We start from the raw sequence: 25,122 nt of genomic DNA, 5'->3' as shown, positions 1-25,122 counted from the left end.
CCCTTGGAATGGAGAATGTAAACCCCCTTCCCTCCAAATTATTATAATTTTGCAATTAGGGGCTCTCAGGCAAAGATACAGGAATAGGAGAAACAGTTCTTTACTAGGAATATAAAAAAAAAAAATAAAAAGGAAAATACAAATGTAGTACAAAAAACAAGCAAGCAAGTAAACAAAAATCCTGGAAAAGCCCTGACAGGGTCAGGGATATGGCCTGGCATCCTGGTGGTCGGGGTGTTGGGAGCAGTCCAGATAAACCCTCCTGGAGTAACAGATGTGGTTCTGTGGAGTGGAGATGGTCCTGTAGAAAATCCAGTAGTGATGAGATGGATCCGGTCTTCCTCCGGGAATCCAGTGGAAACAAACCGGATCCCTTGTGTCCTTCAGTCCCAGTTTTTATCTAGCTGGGAACAGCTGGCTCCTCCCATGGGGTGGAGCATCTCCCAATGGGATGATGGAATTTTATCAGCCATGTGGTGTGCCTCAATGGCCCATTATCAGAAGATGTCCCCTGGAGGGTGGAGGGGTGGTGACAGAGATAAGGAACACTGCCCCACCTGGGTTTAATGGCTGGGCCATTGTCAGAAGGCATCTGCCCCCCTCTCCCCTGGAGGGACAAGAGAAGGATAAAACATCTCCCCAAAACAGCTTTCAGCAGATGAAATGGAATACACATTTTTTTAGGTTATATAACCCAAGACACAGATCTTTCCTGAACCTAAGGCACAACTTCATGGGGAAGCAAATCAAAGAGAAGAGGGAGGAAAAGAAACTGAAAAGGAGGGAAGGTGGATGTCCCTAGACAGATCTGCCCCAGGAAGAGGTGATGGACAAGCCACTGAGCCTGGGACCACCCACCTTTCTCCATCACTCGAACCCCTGGCCAGCATCACTCTGGCTTCTGCCTTCCTAGAGAGGGTTAAATCCTTCTGGAGGGCTTAATTAGTGCCAGGACAAACTGGGGAGCAAAAGTGGGGACAAGAACTGACCCTTTTTGGGGTATGGGAGAAGTGGTGTACCTGAGGAGCAGCAATGAACTCCAAGCGCTGCCTGGATGCCCATACTCCCGCCTGGAGCCCCCACATCCCTGTGTCTGCCATGGAGAACCCCAGGATGGGTGTCCCACCTGGGATGTGGAATTTGGGGACCCTGCAGGCAATGGCAATGTGAAGCCAGCCGGTTTCCTGAGCACTTCGAGGGAGCCACAGCCCACCAACGGAGATGCTGAGGCTGAGAAGCCTCAAAAAGAAAACTGAAAACCACACAACCAAAATTTGACTGAATCAGTCAAATCCTCCCCTCCCTGGGTTCACAGCAACCCTGTGGGGATGCTGGGGCTGCTCCCATCACTAGGTACCAAACAGAGAGGATCATGATGGCTGGAGGGGGGAAAAAAGGAGGGAATGGCCATGCTCTGAGTGGGAATCACCACCCACCTTTCCCCCAAAGACACACTCCCATGTGTTTAAAAATTAATATAAAAATTAAAACAATAAAATAGAGGTTAAATAATGTTGGTTTTGTTCTCCTTTTTTTTTTTTTTTTTGAAGTTGATGTCTCCTGTGCCAGCAGGACTGATGCCTCAGCAAGGAGCTACTCTGATCATCTGAGGCCCTAAGGCAGAGATGAATGACAGTGGAAGTTGAGAGAAGGAAATTCCCAGGAAAAAGAACAAAACAGCAGGTAATTGCTCAGAGAACAGGTAGAAACTCCCCTGTCTGCGGCAGAGAAGTGTAAGAGTGAGAAAATGTTGAAATTTAGCTTTCAGAGTCCAGCTGGATGCCTGGCAGCAGTGATGTGGCCAAACTGGGATGAGGAAAGGTGTTTCTTGAGTAAAGTTATGTAAATGTTGAGCCTTAAAGGGATTATCTGCCATTTTGAGGGAATTGTGATCCTGTTCAGCGAGGCAAAAATTAACACTGATCATTTTAATACTCATAATGCCAAATAACAAGCTGTATTATCCACGCATTTGCTCGTTTTAATGCATAATAACTGCTCTTTGTTGCACACTAATATAGAGCATCTCATAATTGAATGTAATAACCATTCTCTAATTGCATTACCATTTGACCAAAGACAATATTAATTAATATCGCCTGATCGATGAGCTCCAGACAAAGCAGTGGTGTGTAAACTTTGGAGCCAAGGGACTGGAAATTCAGCGCCAGCTCCTCCCAGATCCTTGCTTTCTTTGAGGCTGCCGCAAAACTGCTATAAATTAAAGCTGTGAGTGGAAAATAATGCTTGTGAGGCCAAGGAGAGAAGAATTTAAACCGTGCTTTCTCGGTCTTTGTTCAGTGAAGTAATAAAAAAGTGGAATTTTTTCTTTTTCACTTAGAAATCTTTTATTTGGCCCTGCCTGAGGGAGCCGAGCCTCTGCCACTGCTTCACTCCACGGCCTTGGGCAACGCACTTGATCCGCCAGGATCTGTGTCACTGGGTTAATCATATTTACGTGCCTTTTATGAGGGTTAATGATTAGTTTGGGAATGTTTGCATGGACTTTTCCAGACGCGACTCCTTAGATAAAGGCTCCGTGTTAAGGCTTGGGGCTGGCGGGGGTTAAATCCAGGAGGAGGGGCGCTGCTTTGGGGCGGGGAGTGACTCTGAGGGGCTCAGAAGACATCCCCAGCCCACTCCGGGCTGCCAGCGGGTCCCTGCCTCTGCAGACGAGATGGAAAAGCGATTTTTGGTGGACACAGGGACTTGTGTCGGGCCCCATCCCGGTGAGCTCGGCCTGGGGAAGGATTCTCTGTGCTCCGTAAGGGCGGGGAGCTCCTGTTTCACAGGGAATCCCCACAATGCATGGGCTGCAATGAGGGATCCTCTTCACGGGGACTGCCTGTGTCACCGAAATTGGAAATAAAACTCCTTAACACCGCTGTGGTTCCTAGCAGCAGACGTTATTATCCACCCGGATACAGGGCGGGTGGCTGCGCCTAAGGTGCAGTCCTGGCTCAAGATGATACACGCCTTTGTGAACCGGCGCCAGCTCGGCAGAAAATGTTACATAGGAACGTCTCGGCTGTCGGGGCGAGCTGGGCACGTGTTTTTGAACAATTTGTTACTCAGGAGGCCGTGGAGTCCCGAACCTGGACTGGACAGCAGGGAGCTGTTACCGAGCACTCGCTGTTCCACAACCACATCACGTTCCTTGAACTGTGACTTTGCCCTCAACACCTGCCCGGGCGTCCCTTTGATGGGGGTCCGCTCTTACGGGGATGCCTCTAGCTGGGGGGCCCTTCATGGGCTCCCTCCCTAACGGGGTCTCCCCTTAGTGGGAGGATGGTTCCTAATGGGGACTGCCTGAAATGGTGGCCCCTCCACCGGGGGCTCCACACCCTGGGGCTCCCCACACCCTGGGGGTCCCCTTATGAGGCACCGAACAATGAGGGCTGCCCTTAATAGCGCTCTTCCCCGTGCGGCCCCTCCTCTCTAACGGGGGGCTCGCTGCAACAGGGACCCTTCCGTACAGCGGCTCCCCGGCTGCGGGTGTCCTCCGAACGCGGGGGATGTCCCCGTCCCGAGAATCCCCGCTCCGATCGCGGGGCAGAGCCCCGACCAGCTCAGCGCACATGTGGCTGGGCTGTCCCCTCCTGCCCCGTGCCGTCCCCTCCCCTCCTCCGGCCGGCCCACACGCACACCCAGCCCTCCTCCTTCTCCACCTCCTCCTCCTCCTCCCACTTCCTCCGCACAGCGCGGGCTGCCGGCCGAGGAGGGGCAGCGGTCCCCGTTCCCCCGTCCGGCCGAGCCCCCCACCCGAGCCCGTAGCGATGCGCCGGGGGAGGCACCGCGCCGCAGCCGCAGGTGAGTGCGGGGCCGGGGGGACGCGCGTCCCGCAGGAGCCGCGGTGGAGCGGAGGGATGCGGGGGCAGCGGGGCGGGGGGACCCCCAGCCAGCGCCGCGCTTGCCTCGGGGCTCCCTCGGCGGCTGAAACCCTCGAGCGGGTGGGAGGATCCCTGCACGCCTTCCTCGGGATCGTCTGCTTCTCCCTGGGCCGTGCAAGGAAATACGGGTTGAAGGCTCCGGATCTCGGGATTTTACCCATTTATGGACACTTTGGATCGTGCGGCTGATTGGCAGCGTGAATGCGCTCAAGCTCCTGGAGAGGTTTATTTTGGGGGTGGCCGGAGTGTTGCCCGCACGGAAGGGGTGGCCGCGGGTGTGCGGAGGGGACAGAAGGACGGACACGGATACCCACCCCTGCCACATCCATATCTCGTGTCCTAGCAAGGGCCTGCGAGCACCGAGGGGCTCCCTGCCGTGACCGCGGCCAGCCTTGGATGTGACATCTGAGTCGGAATGGGATCGACGCGTTTTGGAGGGGTTTGAATCCCCCGAGTAGAAGGGGGCGCAGTCACCGAGCCCTTCTGGTGACTGCTCAATGCTCCGTGAAGTTTTTCGGTTTTTAAAATGGAAGTGAATATTCCTGGGGGGAAGTTTCAGCTTTAATCGCAGACAAGCCGAGGCTTGGTGCACGCATTCCATAGGGATACTGCCTTAAAAAGCCGCTGGCTTCGTCCACGGGAAGGCTCCGGCTGGGCTTTTGCCCGCCTGGGAGAAGCTCGGGAGCTGCAAGCTTTGTGGAAAAGGGACAAGATGTGGAATAATGGAGTTGGGACCGCTGATGCCTCTTGATCGTTCCTCCAAATGACCGAAGTTTTGGGGAGCGATGCCAGTGAGCTCCTCCGAACCCGCCGGCCATGGGAACGGTGACCTCCTCGCAGGATCCCAAAGTCCCCGAGATTGTGAAACCAGGATTGCAGCAGACCAGGGGAATCCGCCTCCTTACCGGTGGAGTCCATTGGTTTCGGGGAGACCCCGGGAACACCCCCCGTGCCCCAGCACCTCGGGGTGGCTGCGGTTGCTGGGTGCTGGCGGGTTTAGGAGATTTTATTTCTCGATTCCTGCGGTTTGGCCGGGAGTTGGCGGCTGTTTTTGGCATCACGTGGCGATGGAGGAGGCGGGAGCCTGCGATGAGAGGCTCCCGCTCCGGGCATCGCATCCCGGGGAGGAAATTCCGGGGAGCCTGCCTGCCCTGCTGATAACACACACGGGCGCATTGTTCCGAGCTGTCGGAGCAAAAAATGAGATCTCTCAGGTGTTCCCAACGGCCTTGGCAGACTGAGGAGGCGCGGGAGCCCTCCCGTGTCCTTCGGACACCCAAAACGCGGCAGATAAAGCTCCCGTGGGAGCTTATCAGGGAGGTTTCGCTAGTGGCTGCACGTGTTCTCTCTGCGCTTGGTTTTACTTTTACTCCCTTCCCGGCCAAACGGCCGCTTGTGGGAAAAAACCCCTGAGAAAGAAAAGAATATTTTAAAAAAGAGGAATAGCGGGTTGTGTTTATTCCACCCGCTGCTTTTCCCAGCTGTAGTGTTTCGGAATAACCGCCTGCATATGATGGGATTCTTCCAGGCATCCCCCCGCAGCGCTGATTCCCACGTGTCCCTGTCCTCCCCCTCTGGCTGCAGGGACAGTCCCAGAGGGAAAAGGCTGATGGCGACTGCAAAAGCAGAGCGGTTTTCCTGGCGTGGCACAGGTGTGGAGATGGGGTTGGGAAAAGTCCCTGTGGATTTAACGGAGAGAGGGAGCCCCTCTCCCTAATTTGGCTGCTGAGCTTAAACGATCCCTGGGCGCTGCTCTGGCCGCTGCGGTGGGATCACTGTGCTGCTCTGCAGCCCTCCAGCCAGAATTTAACTCGGAGCTGGGTGAAGCAGGGCGATTTCATCGTGCCCCGGGGCGTCACCTGATCCCGTGGTGACAGGAGGGCCGGTGTCACAATATCCCCGCGGTGGGCAGCTGCGGATCCCCGGGGCTTTGGGGAAAGGGGAAGAAGTGGGGAAACGCCGGGATTCACAAGGTCCTGGATTGCGGTCCCAGCTTGTCCACCCCTAATATTGTCGCAGCTGGGAAGGGATCCCATGCCTGCATCGCCCTCCCACACAGCATCTCCCAGGGAGATGGAATTAAACACCACCCTCCCAAGAGATCCCTTTTGAAAGGAAAATAACCCAGTCTGGGGTTTTATTCAAGCTTTCTTCGATTTGAAAGGAGCTGTTTTCCCTGGATCTAAGTGCTGGCAAATGTAATTGGTACTGCACGTCTCGAAAATGACCCCAAGGACTTATCCTGAGGATAAAACTGTTGGAAATGATGTGGGGGAGCTGCTTCCAAGGGTGCAAGCAGGGAGGGAAGCACCGAGGCTCCCGTGGGGATTTTCAGAGCATTCCAGGGAGGCAGTGTCCTTCCTGGGAAGCGATGAATTGTTGAAGCTTGCATGAGAAACCCACCGGAAAGGCTCAGTGAGGTGAGCTGGGGAGCTCTGGTCCGCTCGTGACAAAGCTGCTCACTGCCACCACAAGTTTCCCCCCGTATCTGCTCTGTTTCCCCTGCTGTTGATGTGGCTTTTATCTTATCTGCACGTGCTCTTCCTCCATTTCCTCCTTGGCTTCTCTGCTCACGTTGCTGCAAAAGGTAAAAAAACCCAAACCCAAAACAAAACAAAAAAATGAGATCCTACAGTAGGGTGTCCATCCCTGGCCTTGGGGTTTCTGGGCCGTGCTGGGTGACAGGGAGTGACATTTGGCCGTGCTGGGAGGGTGCTGAGTGATGCTCAGTTTGTCCTGGGGCTGCCTGGGTGATGTACAGGATGCCCAGGTGATGCGGGGGATCCTGGGTGATGGTGCAGTGCTGCTCTTGGGGCTCAGGTGATGGCCAGGTGTCTCAGTGGGATGCTCAGGAGATGCCGGGTGACGCTCAGAGAGCGCTTGGGGTTCTCAGGGATGCAGAACTGTGCTGGACAGGCTGCCAGCTCCACCTGCTGGCACCCACCTCCGCTCACTGCGGGCCAGCACCCACCCCGCGGCAGCCCCAATTCCCCTAAGGGAGAGGCTGAGCTGCTGCCTTCGGGAAAAACCTCCAGTTACTTTGCAAGGTGAAGCCGTGGATGGGGATTTTGGGAGCTCTGTGTCCGTGTCTGCTGGCTCCTCACCTGCACTGACCCAGCTTCGATCCCTGCTGCCTGCAACAGACGCTCTTTGAGCTTTGGAACCAAAGCAGCCAGAGCTTTCCAGGGCTTTTCCAGGGAGACAGATGGAGAAATGCCCTGCCAGGCTGCCAGGATTCCCCTCAGGGGCAGGGAGGGTCAGATCCTGTGGGATCCTATGGAAGGGGGAAATCCCTGCACAATTAAATCCCTCACAACCGGCCATGCTGTAGAAAGTGTACAAAAGATGTGCATCTCCAATTAATGCACACACAGTTATCGGACCTGCAGTGGCATTCCCCTGTGGAAATGGACTCAGATGTGCAAAGATTCCCTGTCTTGATCCGAGGCCTGCCTGATGCACTAAAATTTCGTGCTATTGTAATATATGATACAAAATAGTTCGTGCTTCTCAAATAAAGATTCCAAAAAATTGTAAAAGCCACGGCAGGGAAAAGGACTGATTTGCAATTGTGAAATCATGGGAGGAGGCAATGAAGGACCCGATTTACAATAGAAAAAGAGTGACTTCCACGGGAGATGGGCCTTTACCAGGGATGAGTACCTGATATGCATCTATGATAAGGACAATCTGCATCGTCAAGAGTGTGCATCCCAACACAATAAACCGAGATAAGCATTCATCTCTTCCCAGAAACTGTTTTGTCAAGCCAACAGCAAAGAAAAGAAACTACATGAATATGTGAAGCGAGCAAGACCGACAGAAAGAATGAAAAAAACTCTGCCTTAATCAGAAAACTGTATAAAACTGGCCCGGCAGAAGCAGAATTGGTGAACAGAGGGGATTTCGGAGTGCTAGAGCCCAAATCTGTGTTCACCCAGCGCCGATCCTGAGCTCGACACTTTCTTTTTGATTGTGGCTTTCCGAGACCGATTTTGGTCATGCAATAAAATCTGTTTTAATTATTAATTTGGCTGCATCATTTATAACATCCAATTAATGCACACACAGTTATTGGGCCTGCAGTGGCATTCCCCTGTGGAAATGGACTCGGATGTGCAAAGATTCCCTGTCTTGATCCGAGACCTGCCTGATGCGCTAAAGTTTTGTGCTAGGATTATCAGTTTATTTATCGTTGTTTTATTTGTGTTTTCATCAAAAGTAACTAATTTGGAGACTAAATATCTGTCAAACAGCTTTTATACACTGTTACTTTCCTATTTGCTACGTTTACTTTGTCTTTTTTTACTTGGGAAAAAAAAAAATGATGTGGGAAAAGTTTTGTGCCTTACAGAAGTATGATTTTGTCTTTACCAAACTTAGCCTGGGAGTTAGTGCAAGGATTTATGCATATTTGGAACAAAAATATATATGTACACCCTTCCACGTTCTGCCTCTGGAAGGCTTGAAATTTAGGATGAGGATACATTTTTCAGAGATATTAACAGGAACACTGAGTAATCTGGACAATGTGACAGAAAAAAAGGCCACATGACCTTCTGTCCCATTATACCGCAAATCAACCCCGTGGGAGAAGATTTGGAGTGAGCAGCCGCAGATGAGAACTGATGGAATGTTTGGGTCGGAGGTGGAGTCAGAGGACGGAATGTTAATGGTTAATGCCTCGAACAATCGAGCATTTGCAGTAACTGCCCAGGTGCAGATGGGTGCACACCCATCCCAGCCTGCAGTTGTCTGTTGGATAAGATAAGGGAAGAGGCTGATAAGAGACAAATCCTGCCAAGGGAGCGGGTGCTTTTTGGTCCTGTCAATGTCCCTACACGTGTGGCTCAGCTGTGAAAACTCCTCTCAGCACAGTCGAAGTTAGCCTGCAGACACTTATCGCCTCTGATGGGCCATAGACAGGTCTTAAAAGGTGTCACAGGGCAAACAAATACTCGGAGGTGTCCAATGATCCATGGCATTACATCATCCAGAGAAAAGCTCCCTGCCCCAGGGGCGGTACCTGGGCGTTCCCACCGAGCCGGAGCAGTATATTAACCCCTGCAACTTTGTGTTTCCCGCACTGCTCTCAACCCGGAGAGATCATCACAGTGGAACTGCGACCTCCGATCTTGTTGGAAGATCCACAGCTGGTGGGATATTTCTGCTCTTACCTTTCCCTTTCTTTTCCTTAGGCATTGCTTGAAGTGCTGTTTTTATGCTCTTATATTGCTGTATTACAGTAGATAATAACTAAAGCTGCTCCACTGCAACCAAATGGTTCTAAAATTAACCTCATATTTTTATATATATATTTATTAACACCAGTTATTCAGCATTGTTTCACTCTAACCAACCCCCAGAGGTCCACTAACAGGAATCTGGGTTATGCTCCCCTTGTGGGGTGGGTTGTAGCCCTTGCTCACCCTGTGCCACTACAGGCTGCTGGCTGTGGGGGCTTTGCTTTGCTCATGGCTTATTCTCTCTTTTACCCAGGAAGGCCAGCTGACCTCTCCCGTGGGGACACCGGCACCAACCTATAAATGGCCTCAAAACGGTTCTCGCAGTCTGCAGACCCCGTGATTCTCCACAAGCTACCTCGCCTGGAGCCCGCCGCCGGCTTCCTGCCCAGCAAAATCCCGGGCACATCCAGCCCCGTGCCCCACCCTGGTTTTGAAAACCATTTCAGCTACAAGGGCTCCTACTTTGCCTGCCCGCTGCAGGGCCCCGAGGGTGGCTGGAGCCCCGCGCCTGTCTGCCTGCACTACGGCCCCGCTGCCCTGAGCCAGCCCGTGCCGGCCGAGGGGCCGCGCCTGGGCTTCCTGCCCTACCCACCGGGGAGCCCGGGCAGCAGGCTGCAGCCCCCAGATGCCCAGAAGAGCAAGGACAGCCTGAGGCAGGAGCAGCTGATGGCCAGGAAGAAGCTGGACAGCCCCAGGTGCCCCTTGCCGCTGAAGAAGCCGGCGGTGGTGAAGAAGACAACTCCTCTAGCACCTAAGCCGGTGTACAGAGCCCCCGCTTCCTTCCTGGCTCCCAGGATGGCTCTGCTAGTGGGAACACAGGCAGAGAGCCTGCAGCAGCGACCAGGGGAGGCAAACTGGGCCCTGGCTCCTGCTCCGCCCCCGCTGCACCCCAGCGAGCCCCACAAGAGGGGTCCCTGCTCGGACTACAGGCTCCAGCTGCTGCCCTCCAGCCTGGCCCTGCCTTCCAAGGAGCAGCTGGGCTCCCCCGTTGCCTTACCCCACTGCTGCATCACCTTTGATAAGTACGGGCCACCCCCCAGCACCCCGTTCCTGGAGACAAGCTGTCCTTCTGCCCAGAGCCAGAAGAAGGTGCCGGAGGTCCCCAGCCTCAGCCTGGACCCCTGGCCCAAGCTCCAGCCACCTGATGCCAGCCCAGTGACCCGGGAGAGGTCGGCAATGTGCTACCCGTGCCCCCCCTACCCGCTGTCACCCCTCGGAGCTGGCCCCCTCTGCCACCCCCCAGCTCCCGCTGTGGGGGAGCCCAGTGCCCTGCCCGGCTTTGACTACGTGGGAAGCAGGGAGCCCTTTCCCGGCACCTACCTCAGGCTCCAAAACCCCAGGAATTACTTTCCCGGCCCCTTGGAGCCCTATGTGCCGAGGACAGGGGATGCAGGGCTGGGAGCAGTGCTGAGGGATGCCGAGCTGCCCAGGGATGCCGAGCTGCCCAGGAACACGGGGTACCCAGGGTTTGCCGTCAGCCCCGGAGACGCATCCGTGTTCCGCGCCCCCTTTCCCGGCACGGAGCCGGGCTGTGAGCAGCACCGGGCAGAGAGTCCGCAGTGGCGAGCAGCACCCAGGCACAGCAGCGCTTTCCAGCCTGTCTGCACCTCAGAGAAGATTGGGGGCTCCGCTGGGCTTGCTGAGACGTTTCCTGAGAGAGGAGAGAGCTGGGAGAAGCTCAGGCAAGCAGAGGAGGAGCCGCTGTACCCGGGGAGGAGGAACATCAGCCCGGCCCCTCAGGACCACCCCGGTGGGGGAGCAGGGGAAGGAAATGCCTGCAAGGTCAAGGATCCGGCCAAGGAGCTCATCCGCCCTTCTCCGTCCGTGACCCCCACCCAGGGGCTGGAAGACCCGAGGGACAACAAGGCTTTGTCGTCCTCCCCACCGATGCCTGTGATCCACAACGTTTTCAGCCTGGCACCTTACCAGGAGTACCTGGAGAGGGCAAAGGGCTCAGATCCCGTCCTGTTCTGCAGGAAGCATCTGTGGGAGGGCTCCTCACCCCAAAACACGGGTGGCAGCCAGGAGCCTGCTGCCCTCAGAGACGTTTCAGTGGTGTCCAGCCTGAGTTCCAGCAGTGGTGCAGTGCAGAGCCAAGGGGAAAGCTGTTACAGGAGCACCCCTAAAAAGACAAAGCCTGTGCCCCAAGAGCTGGAGTCTCAGGAGGGCAACCCTGACGGGCTGGGCACCGAGGAGCCGCCGCCTGAGGACATGGTGCTGGACCTTAGCTTCAAGAAGAGACTGGTAGATGCTGGGGACACCCACAGACCCACTGGGTGTGCGGAAGGAACACTGGACCGAGAGGATAAGGAGGAGAAAGAGGCTGCAGGGGGGAAGGTGGGGCTGGGAGAGGATGCGCAGCCCCGGATGCCTCGGGCGGACTTTGGGGACAGGAGCAGCTTCCAGAGCTCAGTCACCTTCATATTCCAAAAATACAAGCTGCTGCCCTCCATCCCGCCCAGCACTGAGCCCCCCCGGCAGGAGGGCAGCCCCCACGCCCCCCAGCTCAGCGCCCCCACGCCGGCTCCCCCAGCCTCCTCTCCATCCAGCACCGCCCCGTTCCCAGCGCCCAGCCCCCAGCTCAGCATCATCCTAGGCCCAAACCCTACCCAGACCCTGCTTCACAAAGCCCCCTCCAGCCAGGGGAAGAAGGTCTTGGTGGTCAGGCAGGTCGCTGACCTCGCCGCACAGACGCGCTTGGGGCAGCAGTTCACCACCCTGCACACCTTGCTCTGCGACACGATTTCGGCCTTAGTGTCCCGCTCCGCCCCCGAGCTCCTGCGGCAGTGGCTGGAGAAGGCTGACCTGGTGGAACAGCTGAGAGACATGTCCAAATCCGTGCCCAAGCCTGAAAACGGCTCCAAGGCTCCCAGTCCTCAGAAGCCCGGCAATGACAAGGAGATCTGGCTGGCTTTCCAAGACATGGCTGTGCTCCTTGCCAGCCTGCTCTCCCAGCTGAAGACCTTCATGCTCGCTTGCCCTTTCCCCCACGTCGTCCGGGCGGGAGCCATCTTCATCCCCATCCATGTGGTGAAGGAGAAGCTCTTCCCGAAGCTGCCCGGGAGCTTCGTGGACCAAGTGCTGCAGAAGCACAAGGTGGAGCTGCGTCCCACCACCCTCTCGGAGGAGAAGCACCTGAGGGACCTGGAGCTGAAGAGCTGCACCTCCCGCATGCTGAAGCTCCTGGCGCTCAAGCAGCTTCCTGAAATCTACTCCGACCTGCTCAACCTCCACTGGCACAACTCCATCCGGCAGCAGCTCGGTAGGTAGCCCGGCATCCCCTGGTGATGGGTCCCTGGGCCTCTCCCAGGAATGTTCCAGCTGAACCTGCCCTCCAGGTCCTGCTGTTCTTGGGGAGCATCTAAAGGTGCCTCAGAATCCCTGTCCTACCGAGGGTTCTGCCCAGCTTTTCCACTGTGGGTTCTGGAGAGGGAGAGTTTGAGCTGGAAGGGAGAAAACTCATCCTGAGGGTATCAGGGCGGTTTCAGTCAGTTCTGGGCCACCTCTGCCCATCCAAGGGTGCAGTGTCAGACCTGCCACCCATGGCTGTCCCATCAAGCTGGTGACTTCACTGCTGTGTCCAGACAACCTTTTGTTGCTGCTCAAAGCCCTTACCAGAAATTTTATTTCTTCCGGGTTCAAGCTCAGAGACTGGCCAGTGGCCTTCCAAGTAGGTACCTCATCTTCCACGTGGGTTCATAGGAATTTATGGGGTTTGTTTGTCATTTTGTGGAGTTGTATGTGTGTGGATTTCATGTGATGATGAGCAGCTCGAGCTGGCTGGAGAGGCTCCACTCCCTGGGCAGGGCTGGAGCAGGGAATATTTGGGATGTGGAGGTACGCCCTCCCTATCCACTCTTTTCATCTCCCAGGTAGCCCTGGCGTGGAGGCACTGAAAGCTGATGGCGAAGCACAGCCACAGACAGATCAAGAAAAAGGAGGCACTGAGGAATGTGCCAAGGACGACAGCCAGATGATGACGGGAATGGGAAGGTCCTGAGTCCCCAGAACCGATGGATGCCGAGACTGCCAGCAGCCCTGCAGGCAGGTGCTCAGCTCCCACCAGCACCAGGATCCTCCAGGATGCTGATAACCTTGTCAGGGACCCTCAGGATGCTGCTCGGGGTGGAGAACAGCTCAGTGGTGCTCCAGGGAAACACCCAGGGATGCTGGTGGGTTATCCGGCCCATGGGCATGGGCTGGAGCCCCTCACAGCAGCTGGAGGTGCTTTTCTTTGGATGGATCATCTTTGGATGGATCATCTTTTAGTGCATCTCCCGCCTCCATCCGTGATTGCCCTGGTGAGCTGAGAGGGAATGGCTGGAGTTCCAGTGGAGATGGAGCACGAGCAGCATGGAAATGGCCACAGCACCGTCCCCAGGCCTGGAAAAAGGGACTGCAGGGATAACATCCCCCCTCCTGCTTTATCCACACCGTTCCCAATAAACATCCCCTTTCCTCTGGGATTTTCACCTTTAAAGTGCCACAAGGACCAGGCACAACAGCAAGGGCAAGGGAATCGTGACTTCCATAGTCCCAGGACTAATATTTTTTTTTTGTTAAAAATGAACATTAACATTTTACAAATGTTCTGGATTTACCTTTATAAGGAGCTGCTACCTTCAGGTCATGTGTTTTGGGCTGGTTTTTTTTCTTTAAATACAGTAATTTATACATGTCTTTTTATTTAAACTAAAAGGCTGCCAGAAAAATTTGAAGACTCTTAAAGAAAAGAAATCCAAATCACTTTACATCTCAGATCCTGTCCCAAAGGGGGACGTTGGGAGATGCACGTTTAGGGACCACCTTGGTGGAGACTGAAGGGGCACAGAGGGGAGTGCTTGGAAGGAGGGATCCTTTCATCCCAAAGGGTTATGGGCATCCCAGCAGGGATGTGTGCATCCCAGGACTGATGGACATCCCCTCACCCTGGGGGGCTGCAGCAGGGTACACAGCAAAGGCCTTAAAAACTCATCACTCAGGTGTTCTTCAAGCTGCTGCAGGGCACGGAGGAACAGAATGAGGGTTATTCAAATTTTGTGTTTCACTACAGGGGATATTTATTTTAAGCTAAGAAAACTGAGGGGCGGGGGGAAAAAAATGACCCTACCCAAAGTGTACTTATTTTAGCCAAACGCTGTGTTTGCTACTGAGGGATTTCTGTGAGTGCTTTCCTGGTTTTCTGGGGGATGGGGTGGCTGTGGATGGGATGAGTAAAGGGGATGCTGCTGTTCTCCTCGCTGCCCCTCACCACTCCATACCTGTGCACAGTGATTTGGAAAGCGGTGTTTGTTAATAATGTTGTTTTTATATGTATAGAAGGTTCCAGGGAAGAAAGTTCCTTCCCTTTATTTGATTTTTTTTGTAAGAATATGAAGAGCTCCCTCACACAATTTAAAAGAGTTTGGCTCGTTTCCAGACATGCCCTGCTTCTGTCTCTGCTTCCCAGAGTGCCCACAACGGGACCTTCCTGGGGTTGGAGGGTCCCCAAATCCCCCACCCGATGCACTTCCCTGCTTCTCCCTGCAACAAGCCACCAGTGCTGTGCCCAGCCCCTCTGTCCCTTCACTGGAGGCTGGATCCAGTGTCTGGGATGCCATCACAGGAGCACATCCCAGCCTCCACAAAGCCCCCCGGTGACAGCCTGAGCAGAGGGTCCTGGTGGATGTCTGAGCATCAGAAACTGGGCAGGAGAGTGTGGGGTGCTCAAGGGATGCAGCCTGGGCTGATCCAGTGGGGACCCCTGAGACCCTCCCCTTGTGAGCCTCCATCAGGCACAGAATCTGCCTGATCCCAGAGGCCAAGTGCTGCAATCCACAATTTTCAGCCCCAATTACTGGAGCCCAGCAGGTGAACACTGCCACAACCTCACAAACAGGGTGTTTTGGGGAGCATCAGCAGAGTTTGGGGAGGGGCAGGCCCACCCCCTCCTTCTGCTGCCAAGGCCTCCGTGAGGAGCAGAGAGGTGCTGAGACGCCTCCAGCTTCACCTGGGGGAGTGCAGATGAGTTTGTGTGTTAATTGGGAGCAGCTGGAATGGAGGCACATCCTCCCCCACCTGGGAAACCAGATAAAAGCCAGGGCTTGGCTGGGCTTTAGTGCTCCCTTCTCCTGGGGTGCTGTCAGGTAAGGGGTGCTGGTGGGCCTGGCCCTCCTTGGGGAGGTTTCTGGGGACAAGGTGGGTGTTTGAGGCAGGGAATGTCTGAGTCTAGGGCTGGTTATAACCCTGTGCTGAACTGGGAGCTTCCCAGGAGGTGCTGAGGCTTGGCACTGGCTTTCCTGAGCTGGGAGGCTGCCACGGGGGAAGGAAGGTGTTTTGATAAGGAGCTCTGGGGGTGAGAAGCTTGGGAACGGGCTCAGCACTGAGATGTGGGAGCTGCAGAGCCCCACTCTAAATCGCCTGTCCCTCTCCACAGCTGAACTCTCCCAAGATGAGCCGAGGGGTTGGACCGCCAAGGCCCCCGGATGCTGCTGCCCCGCAGCCAGGAACGCTGCTCCGTGCTGAGAGGGACAGGGCTGCGGGCACAGCCCCGTGCCCTGCTGTCCCTGCCAGCAGGCTGTGGTGCAGAGCCCTCCTGCTGCTGGCCGTGTGTGTGTGTGCCACTGCCGTCCCCTATGGTCTGGGTGCTCTGGCCGCTGTCACCTGGGGTCCCCCGGGCTCATCAGCCTCCCAGCAGGGTGTGGGTGACAGTCTGGTGACAGCATGTGGGGACCTCCTCACCTCGGGCTGCTTCCCAGGGGTCCAAAGAGCTGTGACCCCTGGGACAGGTGCTGGGGGACAGAGCCTGGGGGCACGGACTGCGGCCACACGGACACCTCGGACCTCCCTGCAGTGGCAGCCTGCATCTGGGGACAGGGAAGGGCTCGGGCTTGGCACGGCAGTGGCTGGGACATTGTCCCCCACACAGTGGCCTGGCAGAAGGGTGTCTGCTCCCTCAGCTCAGCTCTTGCAGACTGAGAGTATCCCCAGTCCTGCCTCCTGGCATCACCTTGCTCGGGGTGGCCTCCACAGAGCGGGGCCAGGCTCACCTGGTGCCACACAGATGCCAGCAGTGATGCCAGCTGGAGGTCTGGGGCAGCCAGCGGGCACAGCAGAGCCCCAGAGCCCACAGAGGGAGTCTGAGGCCACCTCCAGAGCCTGGAGTGAGCCAGCTGCTGGGGACCCTGCCACCTCCCAGGTATGGCTGCACCCTCCTTCCCTCCCCACAGCTGCTTCTGGCCCCTCTGCAGGGTCTGCAGTGATGCAGGGGGCATCCAACCAACTGGTGCCACTCCAAGGGGCAGCTGTGGGGTCTCAGATCCCCCCCAATGTCCTCACATGGACATTGAGGGATGCTCGCTCCTAGAGCCCCAGCACGGCAGAGTGGGTGGTGGCCTCTGCTCTGCCAATGCAAGGAACACCCGGCTGGGCTGAGCTGCACCCTGGCACGGTGTGGGTGCCCCCTGCCCTGACACCTGAGGGGCTCTGCTGGCACTGCCCTGCCTGGGAAAGCTGCTCCATTGGTGGATGCTGTGTTGGTCCAGGTTCCAGGAAACAGCTCTGGACTCCTGGATGCAGTCCTGGCATCGCTTTCTACCACTGCAACAGCTCCTGGTGCCCACCATCAGCACGTGCTGGCTTCCTCCCATCCCACAGCAGAGTCTGGGGCTCCTGCTGTCACCTCAGGGATGCAGAGTGAGTGGTCTTCTCCCTCTGCACAGCCACGGACCACCGGAGCCTCCCCAGCTCAGACCAGGGCTCCCAGCCCTGCAGGTCCCACTGTGACTGGGATGAGCTCCACAGCCACTGGTGTCACCCCAGAGCTTGGACAGGTGTTTGTGATGGAAGAATCCAGGCCCACTGAGGGCAGGACCGCATCAGTGGGACCTGTTCCCACTCCAGCAGGATCTCCAGGGCCCACCCCTGCCAGCCCAGGCTCTGTGCCTCCCCCCTGCTCCACAAACCCGGCTCTGGAGCGTGGCTCTGAGCCTGGGCACCACACTGCCACCACCAGCAGCGTGACATCTCCATCCTGCCTGCCGACTTCTCCTGGACATGGGCATGCCCTACTCAGCTCCCAGACCCTCGCTGCTCACATCATGTCCAGCGGTTCCAGCACTTCCCAGCGCTCCTCCCCAGCCGTGGAGCATCTCCCTGCAGCCACCAGAGGAGCCTTCAGCCCGGCTGAGCTGCTGACAGAGGGCAAAGCTGGCTCCACAGGGACAGAGCCCCCCCGCATCCCAGCCCTTTCCCACACAGCCTGTGCTTGCGCTGCCCTTGCAATTCCGGCTGCTGGGCGTCACTTACACCCCGGCTCTGGGCAACAGGAATTCGGAGAGCTACCGGCAGCTGGAGGGAGAAGTGACACTGATGGTGGGTGCTGGAAGTGGTTGGGACAGATTTGGCACTTTGGGCTGCAGGGTGGTGCCGGGCCCTTGGTTGTGCTGCATCAGCCCTTGGTTGGCCGATTGCCACCTGAGCCTGGTGGAGGTGGGTAAAGCCCTGGCCCTGCTGGAGCTTGCTTTGAGGTGGGACTGGGCTCTCCTCACCTCTGGCAGCCAGCAGGGCCATAGCGCACCCTCCTGTTGCTGGGGTATTCCCTCCCAGGAATGTGGGTGGCTGCTCTGGGTATCCCAGCTCATCCCCAGAGGGCTGGCACTCCCTGGGGTGCCAGTGTGCCCTCCCCTGAGCAGGCTGAGCTGACTTCCCTCTCTTTATTGCCCACCTGCTTGTACCTTTCCCCTTCACATGGGGGAGCTTGGAAAACTTTCTCAATTAATTACCAGGTGCTTCTTCCTTCCAGCTAAACCAACTGCTGTCTGGCTACAAGAGCTTCCTGCAGGCAAACGTCCTTGAGTTCATGTGAGTGTGCAGGTGCTGGGGAGGGGAGGGTTTTGTAGGAGCAATGGCCTGTGGTACTCATCCTGGCCTTAACGGGAGTCCTGTGTGAAGAGCAGCTTGTTACACTGAGCTTTGATAAAGACGCTCCGTTCTCTTGGGAAAGGTGCATACCAGAGGAATGACTACAGCCATAAACACCACGTGTGAATATTTTTCCTTTGCCTCCCAGAATCCTGGGAGGTGGATGTTTGAGTGGATGGCTGATAAGGGCAGAAACATCTGCTCTAAACAATGTTTGGTGGTGTAGGCTGTTTTGTCTTTTCTCTTATGCGTTCCCAAGCTTTCTTTAAACTTTCCCATAGTAGAACCATATAAATACTGGAGTGTGTGTAATAAAGATGGGTTTGATCCTGCTGGATGAAGCAGTTTGTTTTATTCCAAGCTGCTGCAGGTTTCTCTCGGCAGGAAGGGTTTGCCCAGGAAAATGCTTCAGAGGGGTCATTGTGAGGGGCTATGCTCCCTCCCTTGTGTCATCATCCCGAGGGATCCCTGTCTGAATTTCTGCATAAATGCACCTGGGGGAGAAAAAAAAGGCAGCAGGTGTTGTGGCAATTGTCTCCTCTGTCCCTCCCAGGAATGGCTCAGTGGTGGTGCGAGGGGAGGTTCTGTTCCGGGGGGATGCTCCTGCTCCCACCAACTCCCACCTCATCCGGACACTCATCACAGAGGCAAGCAAGGGAAGGAGCATCTCCAGCTGGCAGCTGGAGCCCCATTCTATCCTGTCTGGTGGTAAGTCCTGAAGATCTCCCCACAACAGGGCTGCTGCTGCCGCCAAGTGCCCTCCTTGTGCCTCTATCAAAGCCAGAACCTGTGCAGTTTGGATTCCAGGCTTTTCCCTCACTCAACATCCCTTCTCACGGCCTGTGTAAAACCATTGAAGGACGTTAAGGGTGGTGGAGGGCACATCTGAAGCACTGGACCTGTGTGGGCTGGTGCTTCTGCTCACCTCCCTGGCCCCCCCCTCTTTGCCCCAGCTCTCCTGTGCTGGGAAATCCCGACACCTTCCCACATTCAAAGGAATTCCTCCTCACTCTGCTGGTTTCTCTTTTTGGTGTGTGGCCATGGGTGAGCTTAAGGCTGAACAATATTTCCCAAGGAAGCTGGAAGAACAAGGATGAGCCTAACTCTTGTAAACTCCCTTAGGCTTCAGCCTGGAGAACCTGGACCCGGAGAAGCTGTCTATCTCCCTCACTGGCTCCCAGCTTGGGAGGGAGGCTCTGGAGAAGCTGGTCCGAGAGGTATGCCAAGCCTTGGGGGCTCTTCCAAAGGGTGATGCTGGGAGAAAGGGCACAGGCTGCCCGGTGGTGGAATAACCTGTGCTAAACAGGGGAAGGTGTGAGCTCTTGTCTTCTCCCTACCCAGGTAACTTCATCAGTCAGTGCCCTCTACCACGTGAGGAACTTCACCATCTCCCAGCTCAGGTATGGGATGCAGCCACTCCTCTGCCAACATCTTCATTTCACTCACTATCTCTGGTGCCCAAGGCAGCTAATGAGCTGTGCTGGAAGGATGGGAAAAGCTGGGACAGGATGTACAGCGGGAGAAAACTGTATTTGAGCACCTTCAGTGGGCTCTCAGGGGAAAACCACCAGTAAAGCTGCTGGAGCTTGGTCCCAACCCTCCTGCCTTGCTCAGATCTCTTCTCTCCCCCCAGAAGCCTCAGTGGGAACACAGAGATCACTGGAGACCTCTACCTAGACACAGTCGTCCATGCTGATGTTACGGAGGTTCTGGAAGCCCTGACTGCGCTCTCAGACCTCTCCATGGACCTGACCTCCCTCTCGGTGGAGGGTAAGGACAGTCCCCGAGGGTGGTGTGGGCAGGGTCATTGTCAAATCTGCACACGCAGCACTTGTTTCTCGTTCCTTCAGAGTCCAAGCTTGGTCTGCACGTGTACCCTCTCTCCTTCCTCGTCACCAACAGACACTTCAGCCCCAAGCTTCAGGATCCACTCTCTGTAGAGCACCACAATCTCTCCAGGGACCTTGGTGATGCGGTAGGAATATGGGGCTGGTGGGAAGAGGGGATTAAGGTCCTCCCAGCGGGGTGAGAAGAGGAGCCATGGGAGGAAGAGGGGCTGCTTTGGGGTGTCCAAACACCCCCTAAAGTCGAGGAGCTGAGCACAATCTTTCTTCCAGGTGACAAGAGCCCTGAGGGATTACCCATCCTTCCTGAAAGTGATCATAAAAGAGTTCCTGTGAGTGGGAGCAGGGGTTCTGCTGGGGCAGGGGTGTGTGGGGCAGGGAGGTCTCCCTTCAGGTATCAGCCAGCAGGTCATGGCTGACAGGTGCGTATTTCTGGCTACAGAAGGATTTGCAGAGGAACCTGAGGTCAAGCATGAACCCATTGATTCGGTGGTGACTTGCTGGACCTCCAGGGATGTCCCTCCCATCCCACAGCTCCCTGAGTGCAGAGCTTTCTTCCTACTGAGCAAAACCCTCTGGGAGGAGGCTGGGTGTGCCCACCCCATCCCACGGTGGGGTCATGGTGGGACTGGCAGCTTCTGGAGCTCTTCCCAACTCTGTCTGCAGGCCTGGCTCCTTGATCTGCCATGGGAACATGATATTCCGTAAGCCCGCTCCAACCAGCGTGGAAGTTCTGGAGACGCTTTTGCTCTCAGTTGGGCCAAACCAGGCTTTGGCTGACTCTGACATCCATGTGGATCCATACTCCCTCTCTGTGGGAGGTAAGCTGCCCTCTGGGACATGGGTACCTGAGCTCCACGGGCCCCATGCCTCCACTGTGAGCAGAGTAGATCCACAGCTGGCCAGATCCTGACCCCCTGTATGAAGAGAGGGTCAGATGTCTTGGCTGGTGAGGTGACCAGAAAGTAAAATTTGAGTAACAGTTGTGCCCTTTCCCTCTGCATAGCCTGGGACATTGGGGTTGGAGACCTCCTGCTGCAGGCTGGTGTAGGACAGGAGGAAAAGGCATGAAGGGTGTGGAGCAGGTGTTGTTATATCCCCTCTATTTGTCCTGGGGCAAAGTGTGTGGCTGGCAGCCCGTGGGGCAGAGCTGGCTGCTCCAGGCTCTAAATGCTGTGCTCTGCTCCAGAGGACACCCTGGATCGTCCCTTGCCCCAGCCAGGCTTCCCAGCCTACGGAGTGGCCCTCATGGTCATAGGTGGCCTCTGCATCATCACTGCGCCCATCGTGCTCGCGGTAAGGGCGAGTTCCGTCTGCTGGGCCCCTCTGTGGGGTGGGCTGGGCTGAGGGACTCTGTGGGGCCAGGTAGGGCTGCAGTCCTTGTGCTCTTCTCCCCAGTGCCTGGGGGCCAAGAGGCTGGGCTGGCAGCATGGAAGAGCCCTTTGGGACAGAAGAAACCCAGAAGTGGGGATCCAGACTTTGGAAATGGATAACCAAGGGTTCTGGACAGAGGTGAGTGGCCTCTGCATCCCTTGGATTGATTTCTGTGCCTGGGAGCTGGTGCTGCTGCAGGTCACAGGTTCTTCTGTTACCTGGTGCTGAGCTCTGGGATTGGAGAAACCTGTGGGGAGTTGGAGGGAAGGCACCCTCATTCCTGCCTTCAGGGGGGTGTCACTTTAAAGTGACTTCTTCCCTCTCCCCTCTGCAGGACCCTGAGGATGGTCACTTTGAGTGGCAAAGCACTTCTGCCTGAGGAGAGAAGAAGCAGCAGCTGGGGAGTGCTTGGAGAGGGCTGTAGGTGGGAAGGAGATGCTGAGAAGCTCTCTCTGATCATGTGGCAGCTGCTGCCAGGAGCTCCCTGAGCAGAATGCAGACTCAGGTGTGTAAAGGAATAATTTTGTATCTTAAATAAACTGTTTGTAGACCGTGAACTCCAGTTGTGAAGGATGTGTCTGTTGTGGTGGTGGTGGTGGTGTCGAACCTTCCTCCCTCCATGGGCGACCTTGCCCTGGCTCCCAGTAGCACCACAGCCATGTGCTGCTGCTCTAAGTGGAGCCAGCGAGCTGGGCTGGGTCCTCTCCTGCTCTGGGGTAACAACCCTGCTGCTGGGGAGTTAAAAAGCAACACTGTGCATGCCAGCTCCACAGTCACTTTTCCAGCTCTACAGTGCTTCCCCTTCCAGCACCACCCTGCATTGTATTTCAGATTCTCTTTGGAGTGTTTGCTCCTGCCCCACAGGCTCTATCTCAGCTCCAGCTCTACCCCACTGCTGGCAGCTGCCCCTGTGTCTGCTGAGCGCCTCAGAGTCTTTATTTCAGATCAAACTCACTGCTGCTTTGCCTCTGCAGTCCTTATTCCGGCCTCCGTGCCACAATCTGTCTTTTGCCTCTCCGCAACCACAATTTTAACTTTACCTCTGGACCATTGTCTCTATTTCAGGGAAGCCGAGGGCTTTCATTTAAGGTCCACGATCACAATTTCACCCCCAGATCAGCATCCTCTCCCCACAATCTTTATAAAACACCTCAATGAGGTCCCAGCTCTACAGTCCTTCTAGCTCCACTCTCATGAAACTTTATTTCACTGCCAGCTCTGCCTCTTTCCCCTGGGGCCCGGTGCCCCTGCTCATGAACCAGAACAGAATCTTTATTTCGGGTCGAGGTATGTTGAGCTTCAGCCTCAGCTCTGAACTCCACATTCCCGCTCCAGCTCTGCGGCCGCGGGGCCGGGAGGACGAATGTGGGGCTGAGTAAGGCGCTGAGAGTCTGGGCGAGCTGAGGGGCCGAGCTGAGTGAGGCGCTGAGACCCTGGGCGGGCTGAGGGGCCGGGCCGAGCTGAGTGAGGCGCTGAGGGGCCGGGCCGGGCTGAGGGGCCGAGCTGAGTGAGGCGCTGAGGTGCCGGGCTGAGTGAGGGGCCGGGCCGGGCTGAGTGAGGCGCTGAGGGGCCGGGCCGAGCTGACTGAGGCGCTGACGGCCTGGGCGGGCTGAGGGGCCGGGCCGAGCTGAGTGAGGCGCTGAGGGGCCGGGCCGAGCTGAGTGACGCGCTGAGGGCCTGGGCGGGCCGAGCTGAGTGACGCGCTGAGGGGCCGAGCTGTGTGAGGGGCTGAGTGCGGCGCTGAGGGGCCGGGCCGAGCTGTGTGAGGGGCTGGGCGGGCCGAGGGGCCGGGGCCACGCCCGGATCGGACGCGCGGCTGTGATTGGGCAGCGCGGAGAAAGGCGGGCCGGGATTGGCGGAAGCTGTGGGGCGGCGGCCCGTGGGAGCGCGAGCGCTCAGTCGGGTTCTTCCGGGTCCCGCCGCCGAGAGCCCCGTCCCCTTCTTCGGGCCCCGGTCCCGGCTGAAAGGCCCCCGCAGAGCTCCCACCGGAGCGCCCCAGCGGCACTCGGGGCAGGGGGCGGGGAGGGCAGCCCGCCCGGGAGTGGTTCCGGGTCGCAAAGCGGACTCTGCGATAGCAGCGCGGATCGGGGAGCGGCGGCGACATGGTGGGGAGGGGGTTCGGCGGCGGGGAGCGGGGAGGGCGTGCAGAGCCCACTGCGGGCTGACCGCCTCTTCCCCCGCAGCGCTTCCGCTTCTGCGGGGACTTGGACTGCCCCGACTGGGTCCTGGCCGAGATCAGCACCCTGGCCAAAATAGTTAAGTGCCCGCGCCCCTCGCGTCCCCCTGCCGCCCCCCGCCTGCTGCGGGCCCGCTGCTCACCCTCCTTCTCCCCCGCAGTCCTCGGTGAAGCTGAAGCTGATCTGCGCCCAGGTGCTGCGGGACCTGCTGGGGGAGGCCATCGAGGTGAGTGTGGGGCTGCCGCAGTGGAGGCCGAGTGTTTCAACACTACAATGGCATAATCAGCAACATTCATTAATCTCGTGTTCTTCATGGAAGCCTCAGCGTTAAGAACGCTACCAGCCTCTACTAGTAGTAATAATATTCATAGTAAGCGTTATTAGTATTAATGTTTAGGTAAGAATCATTAGTGTTAACAGTGGTATTAAGTGTGTTACCGTGATGCTCTGCTCTCCCACAGTATGACAAGATCCTGAAGCTGACCTCAGATGCAAAGTTGGGTGAGCACTGCTGTCCTTACCAGGATCCCCCGATGGAGCCGTGCTCCAGGGATGGGCAGCAATGCGTCTGGGAATGCCTTCCCCAGGTGACAGAGCTCACTCTCCCTCCCGTCTGCAGAGTCGGGGGATGTGAAGGCGACCATCGCTGTCCTCAGCTTCATCCTCTCCAGTGCAGCCAAGCACAACGTAGACAGTGAGTCTCTGTCAAGTGAGCTGCAGCAGCTGGGACTGCCCAAAGGTAGGGGGAACCCTCAGGGGGGCACCGTGAGTCGGACACGGTGGGATGTTGCTGACGGTTCACACCCAGATGGAGGGCAGGCAGGCTGCTGTGCTGTCCTCCATCACCTCCCTCTGTGCCATCGGCCCCTGGGGGCTCCTCAGCTGCTTTGGTGGAGTTTGGCAGCTGCAGGTCTGGTGTGAGCAGAGGGGTTCTTCTCTTGTCTCCCCGGCCGAGCAGAGCATGCCAGCGGGTTGTGCCGTTCCTATGAGGAGAAGCAGAGCCCTCTCCAGGACAGGCTCCGGGCCTGCAGCCTGCGCTGTGAGTGGGGCGTTGGGTCTTAGCAGGGTTGTGCGGGTCCGTGTCGGTCACCGCGCTGGAGTGAGCCGGGGTGCCGACACCTTCCCACTGCCCACCCTAGTGAGCCAGCTGGGCTCGGTGCGCTGGCGGGTGGATTACACCCTCAGCTCCAGCGAGCTGCAGGAGGTCAACGAGCCCGTGGTGCACCTGACCTTCAACGTGCGGGACAGAGAGAGTGAGAGGATGACGGCTGTCCCTGTGACGCTCTCAGCCAACAAGTTCTGGGTGCTGCTGGCAGGTGAGGCGCCAGGAGCAGGGGTGGCAGCGGGCACCTCCGTGGGGAATTCTGCAGGGGGAGATGCTGTGGGAGGCACGCTGGGAGGGGGATGCTGAATGGGATGCTGCAATACTAGCAGTTCCCCCTCATCTCCGTCCTCTCTCTGCAGAGCTGAAGCAGGCACAGACCCTGATGAACACCCTTCTCTGAGGAGCCGGAAAAGGGCCACGGGGGGGGCTGCGACACTGAGCTGGGGGTCCAGATTGGTGCTCCTGGCTGGGAAGGAGGTTGTTTCCCTTCCCTCCGGGTTTCCGGGGGTCCTCGGGGCAGCTCCAATAAAGTCCCGGTGACAAAGCCGCGTCGTGTCCCGCTGTGTCCCCGCGTTGTGCAACAGC

The 25,122-nt window shown here is 57.0% G+C and overlaps 4 protein-coding genes across 7 annotated transcripts in view; all 4 read left to right on the top strand.

The window, feature by feature from the left end:
* PPCDC (phosphopantothenoylcysteine decarboxylase) overlaps positions 1 to 2,542 on the top strand; it is a 34,885-nt gene extending 32,343 nt beyond the window's left edge. For both annotated transcript variants that reach the window (XR_005703092.2, XR_005703091.2), the window contains exon 7: positions 1,551 to 2,542. The gene's annotated coding sequence lies outside the window, so the exon portion shown is untranslated. The remainder of the gene's footprint in view (positions 1 to 1,550) is intronic.
* A 1,153-nt stretch (positions 2,543 to 3,695) lies between these two features.
* C13H15orf39 (chromosome 13 C15orf39 homolog) lies at positions 3,696 to 13,761 on the top strand. Of its 3 annotated transcripts, none has more exons than XM_058422375.1 (3): positions 3,696 to 3,810; positions 9,390 to 12,402; positions 13,013 to 13,761. In XM_058422375.1, exons 2-3 carry the CDS (start codon positions 9,437 to 9,439, stop codon positions 13,134 to 13,136), a joined length of 3,090 nt encoding a protein of 1,029 aa, XP_058278358.1. In that variant the 5' UTR covers positions 3,696 to 3,810; positions 9,390 to 9,436; the 3' UTR covers positions 13,137 to 13,761. The 3 variants fall into 3 exon arrangements, with proteins under 3 accessions (XP_058278358.1, XP_039933259.1, XP_058278357.1); XM_040077325.2 differs by lacking the exon at positions 3,696 to 3,810 and adding an exon at positions 3,904 to 9,046 and having other exon boundaries at positions 9,390 to 12,398; XM_058422374.1 differs by lacking the exon at positions 3,696 to 3,810 and adding an exon at positions 3,904 to 9,046.
* A 1,367-nt stretch (positions 13,762 to 15,128) lies between these two features.
* On the top strand, positions 15,129 to 21,812 carry LOC120758728 (uncharacterized). The gene is made up of 14 exons (XM_040077326.2): positions 15,129 to 15,261; positions 15,552 to 16,313; positions 16,660 to 17,488; positions 17,919 to 17,977; positions 18,591 to 18,745; positions 19,160 to 19,254; positions 19,379 to 19,437; positions 19,671 to 19,807; positions 19,888 to 20,012; positions 20,155 to 20,213; positions 20,548 to 20,702; positions 21,071 to 21,177; positions 21,280 to 21,393; positions 21,590 to 21,812. Exons 3-14 carry the CDS (start codon positions 17,486 to 17,488, stop codon positions 21,632 to 21,634), a joined length of 1,113 nt encoding a protein of 370 aa, XP_039933260.1. The 5' UTR covers positions 15,129 to 15,261; positions 15,552 to 16,313; positions 16,660 to 17,485; the 3' UTR covers positions 21,635 to 21,812.
* A 1,335-nt stretch (positions 21,813 to 23,147) lies between these two features.
* On the top strand, positions 23,148 to 25,081 carry COMMD4 (COMM domain containing 4). The gene is made up of 8 exons (XM_040077328.2): positions 23,148 to 23,360; positions 23,439 to 23,510; positions 23,593 to 23,658; positions 23,894 to 23,933; positions 24,052 to 24,171; positions 24,391 to 24,471; positions 24,572 to 24,748; positions 24,897 to 25,081. Exons 1-8 carry the CDS (start codon positions 23,358 to 23,360, stop codon positions 24,935 to 24,937), a joined length of 600 nt encoding a protein of 199 aa, XP_039933262.1. The 5' UTR covers positions 23,148 to 23,357; the 3' UTR covers positions 24,938 to 25,081.
* The last annotated feature ends 41 nt before the right edge of the window (positions 25,082 to 25,122 follow it).

The sequence above is a fragment of the Hirundo rustica genome, chromosome 13 (genome assembly GCF_015227805.2).
Source record: "Hirundo rustica isolate bHirRus1 chromosome 13, bHirRus1.pri.v3, whole genome shotgun sequence".
NCBI lineage: Eukaryota > Metazoa > Chordata > Aves > Passeriformes > Hirundinidae > Hirundo > Hirundo rustica.
Note: the sequence above shows the minus strand (reverse complement) of the source record. Positions and strands in the feature narration are given on the sequence as shown.

Bases quoted from the DNA above. Each gene is read 5' to 3' on its own strand.
- C13H15orf39 (XM_058422375.1), top strand. From the start codon at position 9,437: ATGGCCTCAAAACGGTTCTCGCAGTCTGCAGACCCCGTGATTCTCCAC. The intron at 12,403-13,012 runs GTAGCCCGGCAT...TCTCCCAGGTAG, and splicing joins ATCCGGCAGCAGCTCGGTAG to CCCTGGCGTGGAGGCACTGA.
- LOC120758728 (XM_040077326.2), top strand. The intron at 17,978-18,590 runs GTGAGTGTGCAG...TGTCCCTCCCAG, and splicing joins GCAAACGTCCTTGAGTTCAT to GAATGGCTCAGTGGTGGTGC. The intron at 19,255-19,378 runs GTATGCCAAGCC...CTCCCTACCCAG, and splicing joins TGGAGAAGCTGGTCCGAGAG to GTAACTTCATCAGTCAGTGC.
- COMMD4 (XM_040077328.2), top strand. The intron at 23,934-24,051 runs GTGAGCACTGCT...TCCCGTCTGCAG, and splicing joins GACCTCAGATGCAAAGTTGG to AGTCGGGGGATGTGAAGGCG. The intron at 24,172-24,390 runs GTAGGGGGAACC...CCGGCCGAGCAG, and splicing joins GCAGCTGGGACTGCCCAAAG to AGCATGCCAGCGGGTTGTGC.